Source organism: Panthera pardus, unplaced genomic scaffold (genome assembly GCF_024362965.1).
Source record: "Panthera pardus isolate Hobbes unplaced genomic scaffold, ASM2436296v1 HiC_scaffold_11, whole genome shotgun sequence".
NCBI classification, from domain to species: Eukaryota; Metazoa; Chordata; class Mammalia; order Carnivora; family Felidae; genus Panthera; species Panthera pardus.
Window position 1 is genome coordinate 1361380 of NW_026526666.1, and position 21378 is coordinate 1382757.

Here is a 21378-nt window from a genome sequence, read left to right on the forward strand (position 1 = left end):
TAACTTTTTACCACCCTTTAAAGAAGGGTTTATACAGTCATTTTTCTGCTTCTGGTGTTTTTGTCAGCTGTAAAGTTTGTTATCCTGAAGGAATATTATTAATGCAAACTCTCAAATTTCCGATTTCTTGTAAGTTTACTCACTTACATGGTGGGATTATAAACTTTCTTTCCCTTTAATTTTATAGCATAGATTTTGGGTATAAAACAAATGACCTAACCTTTGATGATAAATATTGCCAATGACTAGTTAGTATTTTTTTTTAAGAAACTGAATTGAAAATAATTTTCTGAAATCTTGTCATTTTCCCCACAGTTCTTTATTAAGTGTCTGTAAGTTTACTACAATTCAGACCAAAAGAGATCTTAATTTCGTTGTTGTGAAGGTACCTCCATAAGCTGGTCTCTCTAAGTTGTCGTTGTTGTTCTCAGAGCCCACAGAGTGTTTTTGGCCTTCAGTCTCATGACCTTATCTTACCTAGTTCTGATATTTCTTATACACCTGTCCATGGAATTGTCTGCAGCTGAGCCAGGACATTCGCCTCTGGGACATCCCAATAGAATGGCATAGTTAGTCTTTTTGAATGCATAGAAAAGAATGGAGGACTCCTTTAGTGTCCTGAAAAAGAAAGATAGCTTTTTTCAGGACCACATTTGCCCTTTGGCCTATATATACCCATACTGCCTCCTAGTCTGTACTCATCCTTGTTCTTTCGGTATTGAGGTCAAGCTACTCCTAATTGTATTCTTGGGATGGAAAAGGCAGTGTGGTAAGGTGTTTGGGGAGGAATTGATAGGAATCTTCCTTCTTCAGTTTAATAGGGCTGGTTACTTAGGCTAAGTTCTTTTATCTGCTTGCATACCTATTTTCTTAGACATTAAAAATGTCTAATGTGCTACTCTTGGTATCCTCTGATGGCCACCAAACAGTTTGGAGAAATTATTTTTTCCTATTCCAGTATTTCCGGTAAACACTGGTAGAACGTATTAAAGGTGAGCTCATTGACCAAGATGTGGTACTTTGTTTTTCTTTTGAAGCTCCAGGTACCCAGTTTGTTAAGCCGACAGTTGGAGTCCCACAAGTGTTCTCTCAGATGACCCCAGTGAGGCCAGGCTCCACGATGCCTGTGCGGCCCACCACCAACACCTTCACCACCGTCATCCCGGCCACTCTGACCATTCGGAGCACCGTCCCACAGTCGCAGTCCCAGCAAACCAAGTCCACCCCCAGCACCTCTACCACTCCCACCGCCACACAGCCAACCTCACTGGGGCAGCTGGCTTCTCAGCCTCCAGGCCAATCCAGCCAGACACCCAATCCCAAGCTAGGTGAGCCTTGGGAAGTGGAGATGGCCGTACTGGGCAGGGCTGTGGGTGGAGAACAGATGATTATCACTTGGCCAACATAGCTCCCTCCTTCCCCTCTCCACCTGCAGTGAGCATTGCCAGCTTTGTCACTGTGAAGCGACCCGGGGTTACAGGTGAAAATAGCAATGAAGTAGCCAAACTGGTGAATACCCTTAACACCATCCCTTCCCTGGGCCAGAGTCCTGGGCCAGTGGTGGTATCCAACAACAGCTCTGCCCATGGCTCCCAGAGAACTAGCGGACCTGAGTCTTCAATGAAAGGTACAGTAACCTGACCAGTCATTCAGAAACATTAATAAAGCATTCGATATATCAGAACTCTATGCCTTGAAATAGAGATGTAAAATAGAATATAGTTGCCACAGTCTGTTCTCACAAGAAACTATAGTGTAGGAAAGAGGATGGCCACTGTGAAAAGTATAACTAAATCAGCTACAAGGAAACCATTCTGTGTCTCTTGTGCTGTGGAGATGAGTGAAATGGACTGGTTGATCAGAGATGGGTGGTGTAATCAAAGGAAAGCTTCATGGAGGAGGTGGATTTCTGCACAAGGTTTAAAAGTTAGGAATTGGTAGGGAGGTTTCCAGGTGGAGACAAGATTATGAGCGTGAGAGTTTTCAGTGGTCTAGAGCAGGGGTCAGCAAACTTTTTCTCTAAAGAACCAGATAAGTATTTTAGGTTTTATGCACTAAATAGGGTCTCTGCTACAACTACACATTGTTGTGCAAAAGCACCCACAGACATATGCATATAAGCATGACCGAACTCCACTAAAACTGTGAACTTTGAATTTTATGTAATTTCCACGTGTCAGAATATCTTCTTTCGCTTTCGTTTTAGCCATTTAAAAATGTAAAAAACGCTTAACAAATGGTATTGGAAAAACTGGGCATTCATATCCAATGAAGTTGGACCCATACACCATATATAAAAGTTTAACTCAATGAACCAAAGACCTAAGCATAAGAGCTAAAACTATAAAAGAAGAAAACATAGGGGGAAAGGTTCATAATACTGGATTTAGCAATGATTTATTGCACATGACACCAAAAGCACGGGTAACAAAAGAATATAATAATAATAATAGATAAATGGAACAACCTCAAATTTAAAACTTTTAAAAGGGCATCAAAGAACACTATGAACAGAGTGAAAAAGCAGCCTACTGAATAAGAGAAAATATTAGAAAATCATGTATCTGATAAAGGGTTAGGTTAACATCCAGAATATATAAAGCACATCGCTTCTCACCCTTTTGGCTAAGATGAAGTGCAGAATCTATAAAGCACAACTCAACAACAACAACAACAAAAAAAACCCAAACAACTCAATGAAAAACTGGGCAAAGGAGTTAAACAGACATTTCTCCAAACAAGATATACAGATAGCCAGTAAGCACACAAAAAGATCCTCACCATCACTAATGATGAGAGAAATACAAATCAAAGCCATGTTGAGATCCCACTTCACACCCATCATGATGGCTCTTACCCAAAAAACAAAATAACAAATGTTGGTGAGGATGTATAGAAGTTGGAACCCTTGTGCATTGCTGTTGGAAATGTAAATTGGTGTGATGGTTTCTCAGAAAGTGAAACATAAAATTACCATCTGACCCAGCAATTCCACTTCTGGGGTAGGACCCAAAAGAACTGAAAGCAGGGACTCATATTTGTAACCCGTGTTCAAAGCAGCATTACCTACAATAGCCAAAAGACTATTGGACTTCCAAGCAGTCCAAGTGAGCATCAGCTGATGAATAAACAAAATACGATATATGCATACAGTAGTGTATTGTTCAAGGAAGGAAATTCTGACACATGCTACAACATTCATGAACTTTGAAGACATTCTGCTAAGTATTAAACTAAGCTGGTAACAAGAGGAAAAATACTGTATGATTCCACTTAAATGAGGTACCCAGAGAAGTCAAATTCACAGAGACAGGAAGTATAATGGTGGTTGCCAGGCACTAAGAGGAGGGAGGAATGGGGAATTAGTTAATGGGTATAGACTTCAGTTTTACAAGAGGAAAAGAGTCCTGGTGGAGATTGCTTGTACAGCAATGCGAGCGTACTTAGCTGTTCACTGGAGAATGGTTAAGAGGTAAATTTTATGTATGTTTTACGACAATTAAAGAAAAAATTGTATAACAAAAAAATTAAAAAAGAAGTAAAAGCCATTCCTAGCTCATGAACCAAACAGAAGTTGGCATCTGACTGGATTTTATCTGTGAGCTGTGATTTGCTGGCCATGAGGTAGAAGAATGATAAAAAGAATGTTCCTCATAGTGATCTCTCATGCTTGCTGATAAACATTAATGTGCTCTTCAGGAAGTGTTTAACCTTTCTTCAAAGGGCCAATAATCTTTTTCAAATATCATCATACTAAGCTTATCAATGCTTTTCACTTCTTCCAGTGACCTCTTCCATCCCAGTGTTCGACCTCCAGGATGGTGGACGGAAAATATGTCCACGATGTAATGCTCAATTCCGTGTTACCGAAGCTTTGAGAGGTCACATGTGTGTAAGTGATACCTACCACCTGTGATGGGGATCCAGCTTCAATGGCTACCACTGTATACTTCCTATAGGCTTGGGAACTTGTGAAACGGGGGCTCTGAGATGACTAGGAAGCTTTATATGCTCTCCTTTGGCCTATTTTGGAAGAGTTTTATACTTTGGAATGTGGAAGGATACATTTAAAGAACCTCTAGTAGATTAGAACCTTAATATGTGACCTTAATTCCTTGGTCATGATTGATTTTGAAATTGCACAGGTGGACAGGTTTGTTAGATATCAGGACTCAAGCCAAGTTGGCCTTGGTTTATCTTCTATTTATTGTGTCACTGGCTGAATCAGGAGTCAGTCATTAACCAGTTCCCATTTCTAGCCTTTTCATTTTTTGGTAATAGTCCAGACGCAAAGGTTGAAATTTCTTAGCAGGGAGTTTAGAGGCAGGTTATGCTAGTGGGTGGTTAAAGGATGTAAAGCAGGAGGGAGAAGTATAAGGTACGGGGTTTGGAGTGGCATATGGCTGTAAATATATATCCACTAGAAAAAGTGGGAGTCCTGGAAACACTGTGGAACACCGAAGGGTGAAACCTGGATGAGAATACCTAGAATCACACCATTCCCAGAAGATGTTCATGAGGTTGGGGAGTTAACACATCCCAGGCCCCAGGATAACCACAATGATCTTCCTTTATAGTACTGTTGCCCAGAAATGGTGGAATACCAGAAGAAAGGAAAGTCTCTGGATTCAGAACCCAGTGTCCCATCAGCAGCAAAGCCCCCGTCCCCTGAGAAAACTGCTCCTGTTGCTTCCACACCCTCTTCCACACCTATTCCTGCTCTGTCCCCACCTACCAAAGTACCAGAGCCAAATGAGAATGTGGGTGATGCTGTCCAGACCAAACTCATCATGCTAGTAGATGACTTCTACTATGGACGGGATGGTGGCAAAGTGGCCCAACTCACAAACTTCCCTAAGGTCGCCACGTCTTTCCGATGTCCACATTGTACCAAAAGGCTAAAAAACAACATTCGGTAAGTATAGCCTCAGAGGTTACCCTGGACAAAAGAAGACTGAAATTTTCTTAGATGTTTAAGTTTTTCTCTTTGGGCAACAGTCCTATTATCCATTCTGGCTAAGGATTATCATTAAGTCAATAAATGGTACTTTAGAAGGAGGAGGTATTGTGGTAATAATAGATAACTTTGGGTGGAGTGAAGGAAGCCAGTACATCCTTCCACAGAACTCTTACTTTTAGGAACCCTTTTCTGGGCTCAGAAAAGGACTGTCCCAAACTGGGGAAGTTGTATGTATGGGGGCGGGAGGGGACACATGTAATGTGTGTTCTGGGATTCCAAGGCTCATTTTTTTGTTTTCTGTACTTTCCCCGTGTGCTGTGCTACAGATTCATGAACCATATGAAACACCACGTAGAACTTGATCAGCAGAATGGTGAGGTAGATGGTCATACCATCTGCCAACACTGTTATCGCCAGTTTTCCACGCCCTTCCAGCTCCAGTGCCACTTGGAAAATGTTCATAGTCCTTATGAATCGACTAGTAAGTTTGGAAACTCTTAAACTCTAGGGGTAGACTTTGCTCTTCATTCATTGAATGGCACTGGGGGGACCCCATTATTTATATATGAGTATCAGTACAGAGGAAGCTCTTGGCACATTTCTAGTCAATTCCTTATTTCACTCATCATCTATTCTTACAACTTAGACTTCTCTTCAAGCCTGAATTGAGTTCAGTGCTAGATCGTGAAGTATTAGGGGCTTTGGTTCAGGACCACTGTAATGTGTTGTAATGTATATAATATAACATGATGGATCCCTTACCTAGATCTTTTTTTTTTTTTTTTTTTTTTTTAATGTTTTTACTTTATTTTGAGAGAGACAGAGTGTGAGTCGGGGAGGGGCAGAGAGAGAGGGAGACATAGAATCCAAAGCAGACTCCAGGCTCTGAGCTGTCAGCAGAGAGCCCAATGCGGGGCTTGAACCCATGGACAGTGAGATCATGACCCAAGCCGAAGCCGGATGCCCAACCGACTGAGTCACCCAGGCGCCCCAAGATCTTTTTTATAGGAGGAGCAGTCATCTATATTTGGACCTCGACTTTAGTTAGTGCCCTGATAGCTTTTACATAGGACAAAAGGTAACATTATAAAGTGCTTTACCATTAAGATAGTGCTTTCAATGAAATGTGAGATAAGATGTGGAGTGTTACCTCCACTTGACATCTTGCAGGTGAGGAAATATAGGCTGAACACAGGCTTACAAAAATTAAGCCATTTACTTCAGAGCATACATCTCTAGTAAGGTGCCATTGTGAGGAGTTGAGTCCAGACTCCTAGAATATCTCCTATGTCCTTCAGGGGATTTTTGGTTGTGTTGCAGAGACAAAAATTACGAAAATATAGGAAAATGAGAACAAGACCGTATATTTATTATAAACATGTGCATTGTATGATGCCAGTGATGGGTGAAATAGTTGAGAGAAGAAAAAAGATCTTTGAGGCTAGATTTCCCAGAAAGTCATGCTTATTAAGCTTTTAGGGTCTTAAAAAACAACTTTCAGGGTCTTTAAATACAAGAAGGATTTAGAGGAATGAAAAGTAGTAAGAAAAGTGATGGGAAACTGTGTGAGAAAATGCATAAACAGAAATATGCCATGTTATCTGGATGCTTTTGCTACAGATTAAAATCCTTGACTTAAAAATGGATTAAATGTTAAGGATATCCATTATATTATTTATTTATTTATTTGTTTGTTTGTTTATTTATTTATAATTTTTTTTTTTTAACGTTTATTTATTTTTGAGACCGAGCATGAACAGGGAGGGTCAGAGAGAGGGAGACACAGAATCTGAAACAGGATCCAGGCTCTGAGCTGTCAGCACAGAGCCTCATGCAGGGCTCGAACTCACAACCTATGAAATCATGACCTGAGCTGAAGTCGGCCGCTTAACCGACTGAGCCACCCAGGCACCCCCCATTATATCATTTAATTGAGAGGACTTGAGGTAAAGTAAGCTGCAAGGCCAGAACTTGAGTGTTCTACTTCTCAGCAGTTTCTTGTCTCTGGCTTGTAGTAGAGTGGCTATGTTCATCTTGGGCCTTACCTTCAGGCACAAAATAGCACAGACGAAGAAAGACCTGATCTTCCTGTGTCTTTCCTGAATCTGTTTCTTACTAAGCAGAATTGTTTTCTCATTACATCTCCTTGGCCTTGGTCATACTGGCAAGGGTAAAGGGATTGCCATTTGTGGCTTAGGCCAATGCTGGTCAGTGGAAACATAACGTGCCACATATGCAATTTTCATTTTTTTAGTAGCCATTTTTAAAAAGTAAAAAGTGAGGGACTCCTTGGGTGGCTCAGTCGGTTAAGCGCCCAACTTCAGCTCAGGTCATGATCTCACAGCTGGTGGGTTCAAGCCCCGCATAAGGCTCTGTGCTGACAGCTCAGAGCCTGCTTCAGATTCTGTGTCTCCCTCTCTCTCTCTCTGCCCCTTCCCCACTCACACTCTGTCTCTCTGTCTCTTAAAAAGTAAATATTAAAAAAAAATTTTTAAGTGAAATTATTTTTAATTTTTTAAAAAACCTCTTTTCTTTTTGGGGGCATCTGGGTGGCTCAGTTGGTTGAGTGTCTAACTTCAGGTTATGATCTCATGGTTCATGAGTTCAGGTCCCACATTGGACTCTCTGCTGTCAGCACAGAACCTGCTTTGGATTCTCTGTCCCCCTTTCTCTGCCTCTTCTCACTCGTACTCTCTCTCAAAAATAAAACATTTAAGAATGTTTACTTTTTTTTCCTTTTAACTGTTTATTGTTGGGTTTGGTTTGGTTTTCTTTTACAGGGTTTTTTTTTTTTTATTTTTAATATTTTTATTTATTTTGAGACAGAGAGCATGAGTGGGGGAGGGGAGAAAGAGAGGGAGCGTGAGAACTCCAAGCAGACTGTGCACCGTCAATGCAGAGCCCAGCACGGGGCTCCATCTCACGAACGGTGAGATCATGACCTGAGCCGAAATCAAGAGCTGGACACTCAACTGACTGAGCTACCCAGGCACCCCTGTTTTGTTTTTAAGTAAGCTCTATCTACAACGTGAGGCTTGAACTCACCTGCGATCAAGAGTCTCATGCTTTACCTACTGAGCCAACCAGGCACTGCTGAAATTTTAACTCAGTATACTCAAAATACAATCATTTCAGCCTGCAATCAAGATTTAAAAATTAATGAGATGGAACTTCGGACTAATAATTTGGGAACAGAATGGATATTGGAATCAACTACTATGCAGTTAGTGGCAAAGTAGCCAACTTGGTCTAGATTAGGACCCCAGAGTCTTGGAAAGTCTGAATAACTCATCTACAACAACCACTGCATACACCTCATTTTTATACAGAATCTGCTGGTGGGTTTTTGTTAATTCCATGTAAGTTTGGACTGTACATAGGAAGATAAGTTTTTCCTTGTGGGGGAAACCCCAGACCATCAGAACCTCATCAGTCTTTGTCTACTGAACCACTCTTGTTATGTCTGACTTTTAATTTTTGAGTAATTTATGACTTAAAATTTATACTGATGAAAAACCTGAGAAATCATTGACCCAAAGAGGTAAATATTTTCTCTATATTTTAGTATGTATCCATTTTATTCTTGGATTCTTTTTTAACTCCTCTGTTCTGCACCAGTGGCAGATCCTGCATAAAAGTAGCTTATTATTATTTTTTTAATGTTTATTTATTTTTGAGAGAGAGACAGAGCGTGAACAGGGGAGGAGAATCCGAAACAGGCTCCAGGCTCTAAGTTGTCAGCACAGCACCCGATGCAGGGCTCAAACTCGGGAACAGTGAGATCATGACCTGAGCCGAAGTTGGACACTTAACCGACTGACTGAGCCACCCAGGCACCCCAAAAGTAGCTTATTTTTTAACGTTCATATTTTGGGACCCATTGTTCTTTTTAATTTTGAAAAAATGTTTCCATTTGTTTTCTGAAGGTGTTTTCTGAAGTGTTTTTATTTTTTTAAAGGTTTATTTATTTAATTAGAGAGTGGGAGGAGCAAAGAGAGGGAAAGAGAGAGAAAATCCCAAGTAGGCTCCTCACTGTCAGCAGAGCCTGATGTGGGGCTTGAACTCACAATCTGTGAGATCATGACCGACCCAAAACCAAGAGTTGAACACTTAACTGACTGTGCCACCCAGGCACCCTTTCTGAAGTATTTTTAAATTATAGACATAATGACATTTCGCTCTCAAAAGCTTTAGGATGTATCTTTAAAAAATACCTATTTCTATATACAGCTATAGTGTCTTTGAGAGAGAGTATATGTGGGGGAAAGGCAGAGAGAGAGAGAGAGAGAGAGACAGAGAATCCTAAGTAGGCTCTGCACTATCAGCACAAAGCCCCATGTGGGGCTCGAACTCACAAACTTCAAGATCATGACCTGAGCCAAAGTTGGATGCTCAACCGACTGAGCCACCCAGGCGCATCATATATCCTTAGTATCATCTAATACCTAGTCCATTTTCAAATTTCCTGAATTGTCCCCAAAACATCAATGAATCGTTACACTTACTTACAGTAACAGTATAATCTTAATAGCATTATATTTTGTTTAAACACTTGTTTAAGGGCAGTAGACTGAGGAAGAGGTAGAGTTGAGGGAAGGTTGCTTCAGGCAACTTAACCATGGTCAGATGTCAGGGGAGGATCCGGTGTGGAAAAAGACACAACAAAGAGGGAACTGATTGCTTGATAAGGTCTTAGAATATATGGAATGGTGAGGTTGGCTGAGCCTTAGAAAGGTATAAGGTCTCTATCCTTTATTTCAAAATTTGGAGAACAGGAAGCAGAAGCTATAGTAGCTCACTCCTATCTTCTCAAAGTAAGAGACTATGTTGGGTATTAAAGACATGAGTGTAATGGTACTGGAAGGGACCGTGTTAGGATGGCTGCTTTGCAAAATCAGTTAATTCTCTCTCAGATTTTTTTCTATACCACCTCCAATGTAGAACTAGAACAGATGTGGATGGTTAATAGAGACCTCTTAAATTCACTGATGGCATAGGTTTTTATCTCACTGGTATTCTTGGTATGAGATTAAATCTTAGCATGGTGTTTATGTGTTAGAAACTGCTTAATAAATGTTATTATTGATGATGTGTGACAGCTATACCAAGAGAGCTGATGTATAGGTTGTGGGAAGAGCCTTCAAGGTTGAATGAGATTGCCTAGGGAAAACACAGAATAAGAAAGGCTAGGACAGAAGGTTGGAAAGCAACAGTAGTTAAAGGTGTTCTAGAAAAAAAAAAACTCATGGACAAGCGATTTGAATTAAGAGGTGAAGGACAAAAACACAGGAGAAAACATTGTCGTGCCACTAGTTACTGTTCCACAAACCTGTCACGCACCTTCCATACCTGTGTGCTGTTTTCCATTCTACTCTTGGACCCTCTGCTGGCAGTTCTTACAGCATTCAGCTTATGTAGCTCACAGCTTCTCTCCATCCTTTTAGACAGAATTTTTTACTTATTTTGTCCTTGTAGCACCTAACGAGTCTTTAGGCAGTACTTCTAAATGGGTTGTCGTACCCCTTTGAGATAAACACAAACTTGTGAATGCTCTTTCAGAAAAATAAACATTGTACTCTTGCAAAAATTTCAGGCGATACTGAAGTTCCCTGAGGCCTCCTCCATGGACCCCAGATTAATAACACCTGGTTTTGTTTTGTTTTGTTTTAATTTTTATTCATTTGAGAGAGAGTGTGTGCAAGCTAGGGAGAAGAGCGGGGGTTGGGGGGGAGGGGAGAGAGAGGGAGGGAGGGAGGGAGGGAGGGAGGGAGGGAGAGAATCTTAAGCAGGTTGCATATTCAGCACAGAGCCCGATGCAGGGCTCCATCCCACAACCCTGGGTTCATGACCTGAACCAGAATCAAGAGTTGGATGCTCAACTGCCCTGCTGCCCCCTTGTTAGTTTACTTTAAAGAATTATTTCAGTTTCACTATTTGGGGCGAGCAGGTGCTGGACATTGTCCAGTAAATGATTAAAGCTTCAAATTTACTATTTCCATATTTGCAAAAACTTGAAAATAATTCCAGTGACAGTAAGAAAAACAAATAATTTTGTCTGTTTAATTCAAAATACATAGCAATTCTGAATTTTTTTGATATTTTTGATAAAAATTCACAATTGCACAATTATAAGCTTGACAGAATGACTATAATTTCAAAGTTTAATGATCTCAACAACTTGTAACAAGGCAAGAACTTCTGTTCATGATTGTCGGTCTTTTAAGGATCAATTCTTATACTCATTCAGTAGATGTCTGGTGAATGTGGAGATAGTCATTGTCTATTCTTGAGCAGAGAAATGAAGTAGTGTAGTATTCTAGGAGAATTCACTTGGCAATGGTATGTAAAGCATAGACACTGTTTATTGGAGAGAGATACGAGATATTTGGAAGCCAGCTGATTAGTAGTAGAAAATCCTGTGGGTTTCTACCAAGTTTTTGTCTGTGAGAATAGCAAAATGACCATTCCTTGATGCATTGTGAAATAATGGTGGCAGAACACGGGTGTTTAGACTCAGAGACAGTGCCTAAGTGCAGGAGGAGGTAGGGAAGTGAGAAGGGAAACAACAGAAATCAGGAAGAGGAGGCTGAATTAAGTTAGAATTGGTGGCAGAATAGCCAATTAAAAATGTTTTGTAGATAGTTCAAACAGGACTTTGGTAAAAAGTCTGAACTAGAGACATAAAATTTTGTCATCAGCAACACAGACATTAAGACAACCATTTTAAAGAAAGAAGAAACTCAGTGATTTTACTGATTATTGAAAATGAAGATAGAGAAGTCAGAGAAAATAAAGATTATGAGTCAGCGGGACTTTGGTCTTATTTTCAGGTGGATTTATTGATTATTTTTCTTCTTACAGCCAAGTGCAAGATCTGTGAGTGGGCGTTTGAGAGTGAGCCACTATTTCTCCAGCATATGAAGGATACTCATAAGCCTGGAGAGATGCCTTATGTCTGCCAGGTATTGCCTCTTTCTCTAGGGAGCCTTAGCCACCTTGCTCTCAGGCTAAATACAGAGAATTCACTAATGAACATTGCTGAGTACCTCCTGTACACACTCAGTTTTAGGGACACTGGGGAGATCCAGAAGAAATAAAATAAACATAGGTCCTGTTTCAGGATTTTCTGTGCCAGAGAAAAACATCAAAGGAACATGTGCAGGCACCCAGCCAGGGAACCCATCAGAGAACATACACACATGCTGTGGAAGTGTGTCTCCTGAGCTGCCCTCTGGAGATGGACCAAGAAAACTTTACTCCTTGTAGCCACAATATGACTTGTTCTCAGACTTTCTTGTCCTTCTCCGTTTTTATCTTCATTCACAGCTGAATTTATCACAAACAGCCCTGCATTGCAGACTAAGAATAATAATTTGATTTCTATACATTTAGGAGAACTTAGTTTTTCTCTTATTTTGACATTTTCGTTGCTACTTCTTTTTTAAGGCCTCAGTTGTTCACTTCGCTCTTAGCTTATTTTCCCTCTTATGTGACATAGGTGTGTCAATATCGCTCCTCACTCTACTCTGAGGTAGATGTCCATTTTCGGATGATCCATGAGGATACTCGGCATCTGCTCTGCCCTTATTGCCTGAAGGTCTTCAAAAATGGCAATGCATTCCAACAGCATTACATGAGGCACCAGGTACCAGGCACCAAGCGATTCCCATATTCTCATTTTTTAAATTTTATGGATGCTGAGGCCAGGGCTGAGCTAGGCAGATAATCTTGGTAGAGAAGGTACTACACATGTGTTTGTAAAACTTCGTATCAGATTTCGATTATATGCCGTGCACTGGGCTAGGTGCCAGAAATTTTGTGCTAACAAGACAGTTAAACAGTATAATAGAGCATGGAGAGTGTTGTGTTAGGGGAAGTATAGGCTATAGAACAGCATATACCTATTCTGCAAGCCTGCTGAGGCTTCCTGGAAGAAGAGTATTTGAGACCTGTAGGATGATGAAGGTGAGCCACGTGAAGTGGGATGAACAATGTCCTCCAAGCACAGAGTGAGAGGACGGAGGTTCAAAGAATTAAAGGAAGTTCAGTGTGGTTGAAGTGTAGGGTATAAGGGGGGGGGGGGGTCAGAAGCTAGGACAAGGGTGGTGGAGAATCCTGTAAGCATGAAAAGCAGTTTCAACTTTTTTCTTTTTTTCATTTTTATTTATTTTTGAGAGAGACAGAGCATGAACGGGGGAGGAACAGAGAGAGAGGGAGATACAGAATCCAAAGCAGGCTCCAGGCTCTGAGCTGTCAGCACAGAGCCTGATGTGGGTCTTAAACTCACGAACTGTGAGATCATGACCTGAGCTGAAGTCAGATGCTTCACTGACTGAGCCACCCAGGCACCCAAGGTGTTTAAACTTTATAAGTCATTGGGGAGGCATTAAAAGGATTTTTTCTAAGTCCTTGAGTGATATATTCAAATTTACTTTTAGTCCTGATTACACCAGCTGCATTAGGAGAATGAATTGTTGGAGGAGATTGAAACCAGAGTTTAGGGGGACAGGCCAAAGGCTCTTTCAGTTTAGGTGAGTGATGGTAGTGGCTACTGGCTTTGAGGGGAAGAAGAGGATAGAGTGGAGAGATACTGAGAAGGTAAGTGATATTTACAGTGTAGATATGGATGAAGTGAAGGTAGTGAGGAACGAGTTAGGAATAGTGCCTAAAATTCTGTGTTGGGGAAAATGGACGAACGGTGAGACTATTAAGATCGAAACACTGCAGAAAGTAAGGTTGGCAGTGGGAGGGGGATAACATGTTTGGATATTCTGAGTTAGCCGTATCTGTGGACAGCAGCTGGAGTTGTCTATTAAACGGAGTTGGATATACAGGTCTGAAGCCTGGGAGAAAAGCCTAGGCCGTGGAAAAACTACTTAGGAATTATTATATAAATCAAGTGATTTTTTTTTTTTTTTTTTTTTTTTTTTTTTTTTTTTTTTTGAGACAGAGCAAGTGCACATGTGTGCACAAGTGGGGAAGGGCAGAGAGGAAGAGAGAGAGAATCTTACGCAGGCTCAGTGCACAGCCCAACTTGGGGTTCAGTCTCATGAGCTATGAGATCATGACCCAAGCCAAAATCAAGAGTCGGAGGCTTAACCGACTGAGACACCCAAGCACCCTATAAATCAAGTGATTTTACATGTAGAAGTTGCCATGCTCCCTCACCTCCAATTGAGAATAAGATGAATGCTTAGAACCCCCGAAGACTCTGTCTACAAAGCCAAGACCATAGTCCTAGAAGGAAAACCAGAAGAGACTGATGTTGAGGAAGCTGAGGGGAGGAAAGTGTTTTGAAGAAAAGGATGTGATCAAAATGTTGCAGTTTCTATGTCAGCATAGAAACTTAAGAGGCCAACCTTTAATTTTGCAACATAGTCAGGAGCCGGGTGGTCAGTTAGCAAAGTGGAATTTAGACTTGGGCAGGACGAATGAAGGAGAGGTCAGGAAATGGAGACAACTTATTTTTAAAAGTTTCAGCACTGAGGGTGGCAGAACCAGGGGAAGAGATAGGTTAGCAAGGAAGAATTTGTTGTTGCTTTTGTTGTGTTTTGTTTTTAAGCTGGAATTTTAAACTGTTGCCAGAAAGGAACCACTAGAGGAGGAGAGTGAAAGTGCATAGAGAAGACACAAAATGGAGAACCAGGGGGTGCACCTGCCTGGGTGTGCACACATGTGCTCCCATTGTCACGTGTGAGCTCCCTCCTGGGCTCACACACTCGTTTGCACAGGGGTGACTGCTGGTAATCCCCCCACGCAGGTGTTTCCAAAGAGCAGCATGGATACTGTCCCTTGTACTCAGGAAATGGAGTCTTGCTACCCTGGGAAGAAGACTATAGGGCTGGGTCCTATTGCTGAAGGACCTAAGAGTAGGCAGTCTGGATCCTCAAACTTGTCTCACAGGGAGGCATATCTGTATACAGTGATGTGTGCAAGGAAAGACAGCAGGGTATGGAAAAAATACTATCATTTGTGTTAAGAAAACGAAAGGGCAAACAGGGAGGTGGTGATTACAGATGTATGTGTGTGTTACGTGGTTATGTGCATAGACTGTCCATGAAAGAATACCCAGGAAACTGGTAACACATGGTTTCTGTGCAAAGGGACGGAAGGCAAACTTAAAACATGAAGCAGTACAGAATAAAAAGTATGATTTTTTTTTAATCATATATTGCTGTTTAAAAAAAACAAGAATATCTGGAGGTAGGTAGCACTGTCCACATTGTAAAGACAAAGCAGGGGCAAAGAAAGCTTTAGCCACTAATCCACATTATTAAACCAGGTCAGGAAGGGATGGTTCAAGCATCTAGACATCCTGCCTGAGTCTGCCTTTGTTTGGGACCCTGGGAGGTGATGATTCTCAGTGGTAGGTTTTGGTGTCGTGTTGTGTATTGCTTTTTTCCTCTTTTAGTTAATCACAGAAAGCAGGGGAAAGAATGATTGTTAGCATTGATCTACCTTCTTATAAGGGAAGAAAGTTTTGGGGGAACCTTTAAGGGATGCTCTTTCTTTTTCTCCCTTCAGAAGAGGAATGTTTATCACTGCAACAAATGCCGGCTGCAGTTTCTCTTTGCAAAGGACAAAATTGAACACAAGCTTCAGCACCATAAAACCTTCCGTAAACCCAAGCAGCTAGAAGGTTTGAAACCAGGCACCAAGGTAAAGAGCTTGTCAGTGTTTCTTTTATAGATCCAGGAGGGGAGGAATAGAGATTGTCACTATTCTGAGATTCGGCATGGGTGGCGTCTAATTGTTCCTTCCCTTGGCTCACAGGTGACAATCCGGGCTTCCCGAGGACAGCCACGAACTGTTCCTGTTTCCTCCAATGATGCACCTCCCAGCACCTTGCAGGAGGCAGCACCACTGACCTCCTCCACAGACCCTCTGCCTGTCTTCCTTTATCCCCCTGTCCGGCGCAACATCCAGAAGAGAGCTGTTAGGAAAATGTCAGTGCCTTCTTCTGGAGGCTGGGGGCCGGGTGGGCACGACTATTCCTATAGCCAGTGTAATCTGGTAGTGTCTTAGCAGCGTCTGTTGTCTGCAGCCCCCACAATCTGAAGACTCCTGGGGCGATAACAAGAATTTTCCTTGTTTCTTGACAGGAGTGTCATGGGCCGACAGACATGTCTAGAGTGCAGCTTTGAGATCCCAGATTTCCCTAATCATTTCCCCACTTACGTTCACTGCTCTCTGTGTCGCTATAGCACCTGCTGCTCTCGAGCCTATGCCAACCACATGATCAAGTAAGTCACGGTTAAACTAGTGATCCTGTGTGGGAGTTCAGATTCTCCAGAACTCCTTTCACTCCCTCCTTCCAACTCTTAGAGCTGTTTGTCTATCTCTCCTAGCAGAGTAAGAGTCAAACCCATGGGGTTTTTTTGTTGTTGTTGTTTTTTAATTTTTTTTTTAATGTTTATTTCTGAGAGAGAAAGAGGACGAGCTGGGGAGGGGCAAAGGGAGAGAGAATCTGAAGCGGGCTCCAGGCTCTGAGCTGTCAGCACAAAGCCGGAAGCAGGGCTTGAATTCACAAACCACAAGATCATGACCTGGGCTGAAGTCTGATGCTCAACCCACTGAGCTGCCCAGGCGCCCCGGGTCACACCCATGTTCATATGGCTTTGATAGTGCTCTAATTTTGTAGGACGTTGCTACTGAGTGTGCCCAGGGACCAGCAGCAATAGATGGGAGCTTGTTAGAAATTCAGCCTCTGTCTCTCACCTCCAGGCCACTTACTCAATCAGAGTGTGTGTTTTAATAGCTCTCCTGGTGATTTTTATGCACACTAATAGGGAATATTAGTATGACAGGGAAACTGGCTTAGGTTGAAGTGAGGACAGACTGAAGGGGCATCTCTTTTGTTGGGGGGCATTGTCAGAGACTGCTGACCTCTGGTGAGCAGAACCCCTAACTCATGCCACTTTTTCTTTGTCTTTCTCAGCAATCATGTTCCACGCAAGAGCCCCAAGTATTTGGCTTTGTTTAAAAATTCTGTGAGGTAAGGGAAAACTTACTGATGGACTCTTAATTTTTCAAGTTCTTACATTAATCCATTTATTGTGGGGGCTTGGGCATGTGAATTAATTTGAGAGAGAAGAGAAAGGACACTCGCTTTATTAAGCCTCAAAACTTACTCCCAGTGTCACTATTATATTTGTTTTGTATGCTCTTGATTCTCTTCCTTAGTGGAATCAAGCTGGCTTGCACTTCATGTACCTTTGTTACCTCTGTGGGAGATGCCATGGCCAAGCATTTGGTATTCAACCCCTCTCACAGATCCAGCAGCGTCCTGCCACGGGGTAAGTAGTAGAGGTGCGGGTGAGTGGGACAAGAAAAAAAAGCTAAGGGTACGGGTCCTGCTGTGTGAGTCAGGAGCATCTCTACCTGGCCTGACTCATCCACTATTTAGATAGACATCACCAAATTGGAAGCATTCCAACCTGAAGTTTATATAAGACTGGAGGGTTTGTTTCTTCGTTGAGTTTAACTTTTTTTTTTATTGTCCCGTTTCCCATAGGACTCACTTGGATATCTCACTCAAGGTAACAGAAACTCCCTTCATGGTTTAGTTTCTGCTTTCCAGTGTGATTCATCTTTTTTATTATCACTGCCAGTCGTATTTCATTTTCCTGGTTGAACTGAGCTTTCTTTTCCTCTCTTTGCTAACCCTTTAGACATGGCCACACTCGTGACCGAGTACATGACCGGAGCTTGAAGAATATATATCCTCCTCCTGCCTTCCCCTCTAATAAAACTGCCACTGTGAAATCTGTGGGGGCCACCCCAGCTGAGCCTGAAGAGCTGCCGCCTCCTTTGGCCCAAGCACTCCCGTCCCCAGCCTCAACCGCAACCCCACCGCCAACCCCAACTCAGCCCCAGCTTTTAGCCCTCCCACCCTTGGCCACAGAGGGGGCCGAATGTCTGAATGTGGATGACCAGGATGAAGGGAGCCCAGTCATCCAGGAGCCCGAGCAGGCCACAGGGGGTGGTAGTGGCAGTGGAGTTGGCAAGAAGGAGCAGCTGTCTGTGAAGAAGCTTCGAGTGGTCCTGTTTGCCCTGTGCTGCAATACAGAACAGGCTGCTGAACACTTCCGAAATCCACAGCGACGGATCCGACGTTGGCTTCGGCGCTTCCAGGCCTCCCAGGGGGAGAATCTGGAGGGCAAATATCTGAGCTTAGAAGCAGAAGAGAAGCTGGCTGAGTGGGTGCTAACCCAGCGAGAGCAGCAGCTACCTGTGAATGAGGAGACCTTGTTCCAGAAAGCTACCAAAATAGGACGTTCTTTGGAGGGAGGGTTTAAGATCTCTTATGAGTGGGCTGTGCGCTTCATGCTCCGGCACCACCTGACCCCCCATGCCCGGCGAGCTGTGGCCCACACCCTACCTAAGGATGTGGCAGAGAATGCAGGACTCTTCATTGAATTCGTGCAACGACAGATTCACAACCAGGACTTACCCTTGTCCATGATTGTGGCTATTGATGAGATCTCCTTGTTCCTAGATACAGAGGTGCTAAGCAGTGATGACCGAAAGGAGAATGCCCTGCAGACAGTGGGCACGGGGGAACCTTGGTGTGACATGGTGCTGGCCATTCTGGCCGATGGCACTGTCCTCCCCACCCTGGTTTTCTACCGAGGACAAATGGATCAGCCTGCTAACGTGCCGGACTCGATACTGCTGGAGGTGAAGGAGAGTGGCTACAGCGATGACGAGATCATGGAGCTGTGGTCAGCCCGAGTGTGGCAGAAGCACACAGCGTGCCAGCGCAGCAAAGGCATGCTTGTGATGGACTGTCATCGCACTCATTTGTCAGAAGAGGTGCTGGCTATGCTAAGTGCCTCTAGCACCTTGCCTGCAGTGGTCCCGGCGGGCTGTAGCTCCAAAATCCAGCCGTTAGATGTGTGCATCAAACGAACCATCAAGAACTTTCTGCACAAAAAGTGGAAGGAGCAGGCTCGGGAAATGGCAGATACTGCATGTGATTCCGACGTCCTGCTTCAACTGGTGCTGGTCTGGCTGGCTGAGGTGTTGGGCGTCATTGGGAACTGTCCAGAGCTGGTGCAGCGGTCCTTCCTCGTGGCCAGTGTCCTACCTGGCCCTGATGGCAACATTAACTCACCCACTAGAAACGCTGACATGCAGGAGGAGCTCATCGCCTCCCTAGAGGAGCAGCTGAAGCTGAGTGGGGAACAGTCTGAGGAGCCCTCAGCTTCCACTCCCCGACCCAGATCATCTCCTGAAGAGACAGTTGAGCCTGAGAGCCTTCACCAGCTCTTTGAGGGTGAAAGCGAGACCGAGTCCTTTTATGGATTTGAAGAAGCTGACCTAGATCTGATGGAGATTTGAGTGCTGGGGTCAGGAGTGGGTGTGGAGTTGGGAGGGGGGGAGGGAGGGGAAGCGTGAGGGGGTGGGTAGAGGGATTTAGGGAAAGGGGATATGCCAGGTGGGGTATTTGGTTTATATTTTTTAATTTTATGCCCCCACTCCCCCCGCAATGTTGACTTCTGCTTCCCTGTGGATTTGTGGATTATTAGGAATACCAGTGGTGATCCCGTCTGAGCCAAGGAGCTGGCCCATTGGTCGTTCACTTCTGCTAAAAACCGGTTTTCGTGACTTTTTTTTTTAAAACTTAAATCACTGTGTTTGGTATTTTTCTGACAAAATCAAGAAAAAGAAAAAAATATTCTTTGTGGGCGAATGTTAAATTTTTGTTCCCCTTTACCTCAATTGTATCATAGTACATCTGGGTTTTTTTGTTTGTTTTACTGTGTGGCAATGTCTTTGGGCATGATGCTTTCCAACCATTGTCAATGTGAGAACATTTCTGAAGATGGGAAAGACAAAAATATGTAGCTCACAAACTGGTTTATTATATATATGGATAAAAAAAAACTTTTTTCATTGTGGTCTTAACACTTTTATATAAAAATGAAAATGGAAAAAAAATCCCACTGAACTCTCTCTTCCTTCTCCTTTCTTTCCTTCCCTCTCCAGAGATGTTGGTTTCTACAGCAACTCTGAGATATAAACTTGTGGCTTTAAAAATGCATGAAACCACCTCTCATCCAGAATGATGAATTAGATTCATCACCACCTTCCCTCCAACAAAAACATGACAGAACCAATATTCTTTGCATTGGGATCCTTGGCCCCTCTTCCCATGCTCACCCCATCACTCCGGACAAAGGATCATACATGTGTCATTAGCAAGCAAGAGGTACCGAGGTGATCACACAGTGTTAGGGTGGAGGCCATTCCCAGTGTATGGGTCTTCAACATGTTAAGTGGACAGCATGCCTGTTCAAGAGATCACATGTCCTAAAGCCAGGAGCTAACTGTGCAAGAAGTTACATGTTGAACTTCGTAAAACAAGACAAACCACTTGTTGAAATCCTGTTTTAACCCTGTGGCTTTCCTCATTTCTCTTAATGCTTAGAGAAGAAGGGGACCTGAAGAGGAAACACAGGGGTGTGTGCACAAAGAAAAAGACATGAATCTTTATTTTTCACTGCCAGCTTCAAGGAAAGAAAATTTTTCTACAGTTTGCATGAGGGATTTTTTTTAATTGTATGTATTCATGGTTATAAACTGAAACGTACTGTGTAACATACAGAGAAAAGGAACAAAAACCCAAGCCCAGCTCTCCCACAGCTACACCTTCTATCCATCCCAAGTCTTTCAGCAACATGTCCCTCCTGGGAGCCAAGGAGACAGCCTGCATGGGCTTGTCAGTGGTTCATCTTTAAAGTGTACATAAGTGGAACATTTAATAAAATGAGGGGAAATGGATTTATAAACAATGTGGTTTGTTTTTTTTTCCTAGGTAACCCTATTGTAGTAGGCTTTCACAGACTGGGACATGCTCAAGATGTGATGGGCCTGGTGGTACAGGTGTGACATTTGTTACCACCTCTTTCTCCTCACCTCCATTTTTTGGTTTTTTAACCCCAGCACACTATAATATAGTGAACTGGAGTGATCCCACCCATGAACAGCTTGGCCAGCTTCATGAACCCATGGCATCTGGAAAGTGAACTGAAGATCCGTCTGCTCTTGGCCTGCTCTTCCCCAGCTTTCTGCCTGATGCCATTTTGACAGAACATGGACCTTGAAGTCATCCTTTTGCCTTTGAGAAAGTTCAAGAACTATGGTCATTTCTATCTACAGTGACCGAATCCTCTTTGGTAGTCTCCGCAGCAGCCCCAGCCTCAGCAGAGCTGGGTCCCTGGCCTCTGCATTATTTGACTTTCCTGATGGGTAATTTTTTTAAGACCATAAGACCAACAGTGGATCAGCTGGGTTTTGGCCAGGAAGTTATCTTTGTGGATTCCGCCCGCATGGCTTAGTAGTAGAAGGAAGGTTTTTGTTTTGTTTTGTTTTGTTTTTTTTTATAATTCAGTTTAATCAATAAACAAGTATTT

At 42.8% G+C, this 21378-nt stretch overlaps 1 protein-coding gene across 6 annotated transcripts in view; it reads left to right on the plus strand.

Annotated features, from left to right (window-relative positions):
- Nucleotides 1-21333, plus strand: part of POGZ (pogo transposable element derived with ZNF domain) — a 52129-nt gene extending 30796 nt beyond the window's left edge. For 4 of the 6 annotated variants that reach the window (XM_053889569.1, XM_053889572.1, XM_053889580.1 and 1 more), the window contains 15 exons: nucleotides 1038-1328; nucleotides 1409-1627; nucleotides 3786-3892; nucleotides 4578-4915; nucleotides 5287-5441; nucleotides 11822-11922; nucleotides 12459-12605; nucleotides 15485-15619; nucleotides 15734-15906; nucleotides 16063-16203; nucleotides 16899-16955; nucleotides 17144-17256; nucleotides 17475-17499; nucleotides 17632-19311; nucleotides 20781-21333. In XM_053889569.1, the coding sequence (XP_053745544.1) occupies nucleotides 1038-1328; nucleotides 1409-1627; nucleotides 3786-3892; nucleotides 4578-4915; nucleotides 5287-5441; nucleotides 11822-11922; nucleotides 12459-12605; nucleotides 15485-15619; nucleotides 15734-15906; nucleotides 16063-16203; nucleotides 16899-16955; nucleotides 17144-17256; nucleotides 17475-17499; nucleotides 17632-19303 (3674 nt within the window). In that variant the 3' untranslated portion in view covers nucleotides 19304-19311; nucleotides 20781-21333. The remainder of the gene's footprint in view (nucleotides 1-1037; nucleotides 1329-1408; nucleotides 1628-3785; nucleotides 3893-4577; nucleotides 4916-5286; nucleotides 5442-11821; nucleotides 11923-12458; nucleotides 12606-15484; nucleotides 15620-15733; nucleotides 15907-16062; nucleotides 16204-16898; nucleotides 16956-17143; nucleotides 17257-17474; nucleotides 17500-17631; nucleotides 19312-20780) is intronic. The other 2 variants (XM_053889570.1, XM_053889577.1) reach the window with 1 other exon arrangement.
- Nucleotides 21334-21378: the final 45 nt, after the last annotated feature.